The sequence below is a fragment of the Palaemon carinicauda genome, chromosome 4 (assembly GCF_036898095.1).
Source record: "Palaemon carinicauda isolate YSFRI2023 chromosome 4, ASM3689809v2, whole genome shotgun sequence".
NCBI classification, from domain to species: Eukaryota; Metazoa; Arthropoda; class Malacostraca; order Decapoda; family Palaemonidae; genus Palaemon; species Palaemon carinicauda.
In genome coordinates this window covers 3,567,299-3,574,798 of record NC_090728.1, presented here as the reverse complement: position 1 = coordinate 3,574,798, position 7,500 = coordinate 3,567,299, and the positions used below count along the sequence as shown (strand labels likewise).

The 7,500-nt window shown below is 41.9% G+C and overlaps 1 protein-coding gene and 1 pseudogene across 1 annotated transcript; both read right to left on the bottom strand.

The window, feature by feature from the left end:
* Nucleotides 1–33, bottom strand: part of LOC137639251 (piggyBac transposable element-derived protein 4-like) — a 496,483-nt pseudogene extending 496,450 nt beyond the window's left edge.
* Nucleotides 34–375: 342 nt separating this feature from the next.
* Nucleotides 376–987, bottom strand: LOC137639250 (uncharacterized). The gene is made up of 2 exons (XM_068371540.1): nucleotides 907–987; nucleotides 376–765 (listed from the first exon to the last, which is right to left on the bottom strand). Exons 1-2 carry the CDS (start codon nucleotides 985–987, stop codon nucleotides 376–378), a joined length of 471 nt encoding a protein of 156 aa, XP_068227641.1.
* Nucleotides 988–7,500: the final 6,513 nt, after the last annotated feature.

Below are 7,500 nucleotides of genomic sequence, written 5' to 3'. Positions count from 1 at the left end.
ATGAGGTACAGGAGTGGGCAGAATTCTTTGCATATTAAATTTACCCCGTCTTCAGTAGCTCTGCAGTAGATCAGCTCGAGGGAAATGAAAGACCATGAATGAGATTAAACACCTGTTGGTGCATGGGAGAAGGTATCCATGGTCTAGTTCTACCAGTAATGGCGTCAAAGAGGAGGGTGGCACTGTATTTGTCAAGAAGGATGTTTTCCCAACAGAGTAATGTGCAGGATTTCCTACTTTTTTGATATTGTGGATCCTTCGTTTGGCTTCTGCCAAGGCAGCCAATATGTTTCTTGACAGGGTATCGGCAATAGGATTGATTTTCCTAGGGATGTCATGAAGGGTGCAATTGCATCCAGCCACGGCAGAGAAATGTCAGTGTTGACTGGTGGACCAGGCGTCGAACTGTTGAATAAAGCTGTGCACCAGAGGCATGTGATGCATGTGAATAATGGAGGGCGTACCTTCTAAGAATTGGCGAAAGTGACAAAGAGCCGACTGCACAGCCAGCAATTTGCCGTCGAATGTAGAATAACCAGATTTCACCTTGGACAGTTTTCTACTGAAGAAGGCTAATTGGCAGGGCAAACCAATGACCACTTGCTCGAGTCCTGTGCAAATAGCGATGTCGTTGGCATCGGTGGACAGCAGGAGAGGTGCAAGTGGCATGGGAGAAGTGAGAGGAACCACAGTTGATAGGGCATTCTTTGTATTGCAGAAGGCAGCCTTTTGAAGTGGACCCAACTTTAGGTCTTTTGGCTTGCCCTAGAAAGAGGCATCGAGGGGGCTGGTGGAAAATGTGGTGGCAATGGCTGGCAGAAAACGGTAATAATAGATGATTATGCCCATGAATTCTTTTAGTGCTTTGGCAATCGAGGGCATAGGGAAGTTTTGAAAAGCTTCTACCTTCTCAGAGAGGGGATTGACTCTTTTAGGAGTGTTGTGGTGGCATAAGAACGTTACATTGTTGGTGGCAAAGGTACACATGCTGTACGGGACCACAAAACCATTCTGTATAGGTGGCGAAGCACAAGAAGTAATTGACAGAGGTGTTTTTTCTTTAGAGGAAGAGAATAAAGGTATGTTGTGTACATAGCATATACAGAAAGCAAAGCCCCCTAAGATGCCATCCAAAAGGCACTGAAATGTAAGATGGATCGAAGTTGTATTTATCGAGTAGGGTTGGTGATGGTGGTCATGGGGATGTTGTGAGGGTTCATGGGCGCTTGGTAATACCCCTTCAGAACGTCGAGCATGGTGAAAACCTTCACTTTAGGCAAATAGGAGGTCACTTCAACGATGTTTGAATAGGGGTCGTGATATGGTTCTGTCTGCATGTTCAAATGACTATAATCTGCACACAGATACAGGGAGACATCTTTCCTCAGGACAATGTGTAAGGTTGACGACTATTCGCTTGAACTCTTTTGGTAAAGGCCCATTTTTTTTATTTCACTTAACGTTCGTTTGGTGACTGCCAAACAATTCGGTGCCAGCCGTCTAAATATGTCGAACACTGGGGGACCCATCGTCTAGATATGAAGATAAATACTGCTTGGCGGGAACCAGTGGCTTTTGGCAAAGTTCTGGACTTAAGACTTCCTGGTTAAACGTGAGGAGTTGGGAGTAGCTATCCGTGGGTGCACTGATGTGGGGAGTGAGGCCAGAAATGGAAGGATGAAGAGGTTTGGAAGAGTAGGAGACTGCATTGACTAGTCATCAGTGAGAGACACCAACCAGGAGATGGTAATGTGAAAGGAAATCCACGTTGAGGATTGGCAATGTGACGTGATCAATGATAAACAGTGATATTTGATTCCACCAAATGATAAAGTGAGTTTATCATTATCATAGGTGGGTATCACAGTTCCGTTGACAGCTACCAGGTGAACATCGGCATCTTTAGACAGACTACGTCTTGTCTTGGATAGTGGCTATGGCAGAAGAAAAAAGCAAGCACCTCTGTCTCCCAAAAATCACGCGCCCGTACCTATATAATGAAAAAAGAAAAGATTAGTGGCAGGGGAGGCCGACACCATAAATTATGCCTACTTACCTGATTTTTGTCCAGTGATAACTGTTCGAACATTTTTTCGCATCAATCGCGAACATGATGGGGTAGTACCATAACTGCGCCTGATGAGAATCAGTAAGTGGTGGTAGAGGTTGTTAGTTGGGCATAAGCGAGTGGCGGGTGGTTGGCGGCTTTTTTGCTGCTCAAGCTAATCACCAGGTGGCTATCTGTGTACTACCACATTCACTTCAGATTCGGTCGATGTTGTGTTTTCCTCTTCTTCATAAGTGGAGGTGTTGATGAAAGTCTTGAAGGTGGTGAAAGAGCTCTGCATTAGGGCATCGACTTTGGTCATAAGGTCCTTTATGGGCAAAATATCGACATCGTGTATGACAGAGCGTAGAGGTTCTGGTAAGCAGAGTACTCAAAGGGCACTGAGTAGGTTCACCTCATGAGGAGACCTGTCTGCGGCAGGTTGCAGGTGAGCTATACTGGTCCTTTCCCTGAGGGCGAATGATGCCTTTTGGTCCCTCAGTCGCTACTGAGAGAGCTGAAAAAGTCTGGCTGTAAGGGCAGCATATACTCGAAGTATGCTTTAAGCCCGTCATATGCTATTTGGGTATCCCTTCGCTCGCAAAGCCAATCGAGGATTTCCCTGAAGGTATCCTTGTGAATATGCTTCAGTACTTGACTGAGTTATGTCCGCGATGCGGAACTGGACCTCAGCACGCTGGAACCAGGTGAACGTTTCTACGATGGCAAAGGACAGTAGTTTCAGGGGTGTGGCGTTGATAGCATAGACAGTGGCGGAGGGGGCCATTAACAAATAGTAAGACACTGCCGTTAGGGGGGGGGGGATGGTGGCAGAGAGCTGGTCACTCTGTTGGTCACCAATGTGTTAGAGAATCTTTTAATGATAACTGAGAGGCGAGATGAGTGCAACTATATTTTATTAAACCACCACTGTGTTTACATACTGCAATTTGCGAGCAAGAACGTCACACAAATTTAAACATGCAAAATCATGAACTACCATAAGACCACAATTGGTCCATTAAGAGTTCAGGGAAGAGAGGTTGATGAAATAAAAAATCAAAATCGTTACAGTGTAGTGGCGTATATGTTACACATGTGATACAAAAGCGTATCTAAACTAAGCATTTAAATTAAGAATCCTAAATTTTGGTAGTTAATCCAATCATTCTTCATGGCAAACAGTTAAGCCAGCAGCCTAAAGATGCACACTTGAACAAAACCTACTTCAAACCATGTAGATCGGCCAAGAATATTTGAAGGCAAGCAGTAAAGTCAAATATCCTTCAACTTGGATAATTAATCCAAACATTGTTCAAATTGGACAGTTAAACTAAACAACCTTAAGCCTCTTCACTAAACCAAGAATCCTTCAAGTCAGACAGTTAAGTGAAGCTCACTTCAGGTAAGCAACTGAGAAAGTTATTCCTTTCAGCTAGGTCGCCAAGTAAAGCAGTTAATGAAAGCATTGTCAAGCTGGGAAGTTAGGTATAATATCCTTAACCTAGTCAGGCAGTTAGGATAAACACCATAAAGCAGGGCAGATAATTAAAGAATCCTTCAAGCTATACAATCAAAGCAAAAAAATCTTTAGACAGCGAGGTAAGCTAACCAAATTTCAAGGCCAGCAGTTAAGCCATGAATTCTCCAAACTACTTAGTTTAGACAAATATTCTTCAAGTATGGCAGTTTAGTTAAGGATCATAAATATGGGCAGTTAACAGAACTGTCCTAAAGATGAGCTTTAAGTTGTGGGTATCTTAAGTGTATCAATTAAGTCAAGGATCATCAAAATTATAAATTATACAAAGGATCCTTTTAGCCATATAGTCAAGCTGGAAATTCTTCAAGCAGAGCATTTAAACCAAATATCCTCCAAGTTAGAGAGGTAGGCCAAACATCTTCCGGGATGGGCAGTTATGGCAAGCATCCTCCACTGTATGCAGTTAGGTCAAGTATCATTCAAGCTGACCAGTTCAACCAAGATTTCTTTTAAGATGGGTAGTTGAGTGAACTATCCTCAATTGTTTTGCTGTAAATCCAAACATCTTTCAAGCAAGGCATTAAGCGACGCATTTTCAAGCCTAACAGTGTAACCACGCCTCTTTGGGCCAGACAGTTAAGCTAAGAGTCCTTGCTTGACAGCTAAGACGAGCATCTTCTAGTTAAGTAGTTAACACAAGCATTCTATTGCAGTGCAGTTAACTCAAGCATCCTTTTAACTGGACAGATAAGACAAACATCCTTCATTCAGGTTAGTTTAACCAAGCAAGAACAATCATGTTAGGTAAGTCTGACCTCCTTCAAGTCATGTAGTTTAGCCAAATATCTTCATGCCAGAAAGTTATGCAAAGAATCGTTTAAGATAGGGTCTCAACCAAAGTATCCATAAGCCCAACAATTAAAAAACCTTGAGTCAGGAAATTATATCAAACATCCTTCCAGTAACATTGGTAATCCTAGCATCCTCAAGCAGTGAATTTAAGCCAAGAGTCCCTCAAACCAGATAATTAAGCAAAACATCCCCAATCCAGCCAGTTAATCAAAGAGTCCTCGAGTTGCTTAGTTATACGAAGCTTATTATAAGCGAAGAAATTATGCCAAGCATCCTTTTAGCGAGGCAGTCAAGCCAAGCAACCTTACACCAGTTCATTAAACAAGTATCCATCAACTTAGGCATTTAAATAAAGCTCTCTCAAACCAAGCAATACAGTGAAGATTCCCTCAGGCAAGGTAGTTTAACAAGCCATTCAAGCCAAGTAATCAAGGATAGCACCAACAAGCCGGATATTTAATCTGAGCTTCCTTTAACAAAGTGGGTAAGCCAAACATCCTTTAAGCATGACTGTAAAGAAAATATTAATCAAGCCAGGCATTTCAGACAAGAATCCTTCAATAAAGGTAATTAAGCCAAACCACCTCAAGCTGGTCGGTTAAGCCAAGCACGCTTCAAGGAGGGCAGTGAAGAAAATTATTATCCAAGTCACACAGTTCAATCAAGCATACATAAAGCAGGGCAGTCATATTAAGCATCCTAATGCCATGCAGTTAAGCCAACACTCCTCAACACTCACCATTTAAGCAAAATATTCTTCAGGTTAAGAAGTTAGGCCAAACATCCTTAAGATGGGGAGTTTAACAATGCATCCTTTAATCTTTGCAGTTAATCCAAGAATCCTTCAAACCAAGCAATTAAGCTAAACCTCCTCCAAGTTGCACCATTAAGCCAAATATCCTTCAAGAATAGCAACTATGGCTAGCATTTACCAAACCTAACTGTTAAGTCTTCAATCATTTAAGCCTGTCAGTTAACCAAGGAATCCCGAGCTAAGCAATCTACCTTACCATCCTTAATCTTGGATAAGTTAACAGGCCCCAAATTTGGAACCAGGCACAGGCGCAAAGCAATTTTTCTCAGGTTTCATCCTCGGGATCAGAGCCCCAGGCGAAATCACACAAAGACAAGAGCTTGGCTCCGGCCGGGAATCGAACCCTGGTCGGCAAGCCAAGTGGCTTAGTCACTGTCTATACAGGCTTGCCGACCAGGGTTCGATTCCCGGCCGGAGCCAAGCTCTTGTCTTTGTGTGATTTCGCCTGGGGCTCTGATCCCGAGGTCGTTAAGAGAATCCAGACATTAATGTATCAAAAATATATATGGCTTATTTGAATATGAAAAACACGTAAAAATGTGCAAAATTTATCATTAATTGAATGCCAAGTAACAAACTACCAATTAGCTACGATGGTGAGGATGGGTTGATTTCAATTCTAAGAACAAAATACCTGAATTCGACAGGTATAAGTACAGAAGAATTGTCATTGACTTTTATCCTTCTTCGTGGCCAAGTGGCTTAGTCACTGTCTATACAGGCTTGCCGACCAGGGTTCGATTCCCGGCCGGAGCCAAGCTCTTGTCTTTGTGTGATTTCGCCTGGGGCTCTGATCCCGAGGTCGTTAAGAGAATCCAGACATTAATGTATCAAAAATATATATGGCTTATTTGAATATGAAAAACACGTAAAAATGTGCAAAATTTATCATTAATTGAATGCCAAGTAACAAACTACCAATTAGCTACGATGGTGAGGATGGGTTGATTTCAATTCTAAGAACAAAATACCTGAATTCGACAGGTATAAGTACAGAAGAATTGTCATTGACTTTTATCCTTCTTCGTGGCCAAGTGGCTTAGTCACTGTCTATACAGGCTTGCCGACCAGGGTTCGATTCCCGGCCGGAGCCAAGCTCTTGTCTTTGTGTGATTTCGCCTGGGGCTCTAATCCCGAGGTCGTTAAGAGAATCCAGACATTAATGTATCAAAAATATATATGGCTTATTTGAATATGAAAAACACGTAAAAATGTGCAAAATTTATCATTAATTGAATGCCAAGTAACAAACTACCAATTAGCTACGATGGTGAGGATGGGTTGATTTCAATTCTAAGAACAAAATACCTGAATTCGACAGGTATAAGTACAGAAGAATTGTCATTGACTTTTATCCTTCTTCGTGGCCAAGTGGCTTAGTCACTGTCTATACAGGCTTGCCGACCAGGGTTCGATTCCCGGCCGGAGCCAAGCTCTTGTCTTTGTGTGATTTCGCCTGGGGCTCTGATCCCGAGGTCGTTAAGAGAATCCAGACATTAATGTATCAAAAATATATATGGCTTATTTGAATATGAAAAACACGTAAAAATGTGCAAAATTTATCATTAATTGAATGCCAAGTAACAAACTACCAATTAGCTACGATGGTGAGGATGGGTTGATTTCAATTCTAAGAACAAAATACCTGAATTCGACAGGTATAAGTACAAAAGAATTGTCATTGACTTTTATCCTTCTTCGTGGCCAAGTGGCTTAGTCACTGTCTATACAGGCTTGCCGACCAGGGTTCGATTCCCGGCCGGAGCCAAGCTCTTGTCTTTGTGTGATTTCGCCAGGGGCTCTGATCCCGAGGTCGTTAAGAGAATCCAGACATTAATGTATCAAAAATATATATGGCTTATTTGAATATGAAAAACACGTAAAAATGTGCAAAATTTATCATTAATTGAATGCCAAGTAACAAACTACCAATTAGCTACGATGGTGAGGATGGGTTGATTTCAATTCTAAGAACAAAATACCTGAATTCGACAGGTATAAGTACAGAAGAATTGTCATTGACTTTTATCCTTCTTCGTGGCCAAGTGGCTTAGTCACTGTCTATACAGGCTTGCCGACCAGGGTTCGATTCCCGGCCGGAGCCAAGCTCTTGTCTTTGTGTGATTTCGCCTGGGGTCTGATCCCGAGGTCGTTAAGAGAATCCAGACATTAATGTATCAAAAATATATATGGCTTATTTGAATATGAAAAACACGTAAAAATGTGCAAAATTTATCATTAATTGAATGCCAAGTAACAAACTACCAATTAGCTACGATGGTGAGGATGGGTTGATTTCAATTC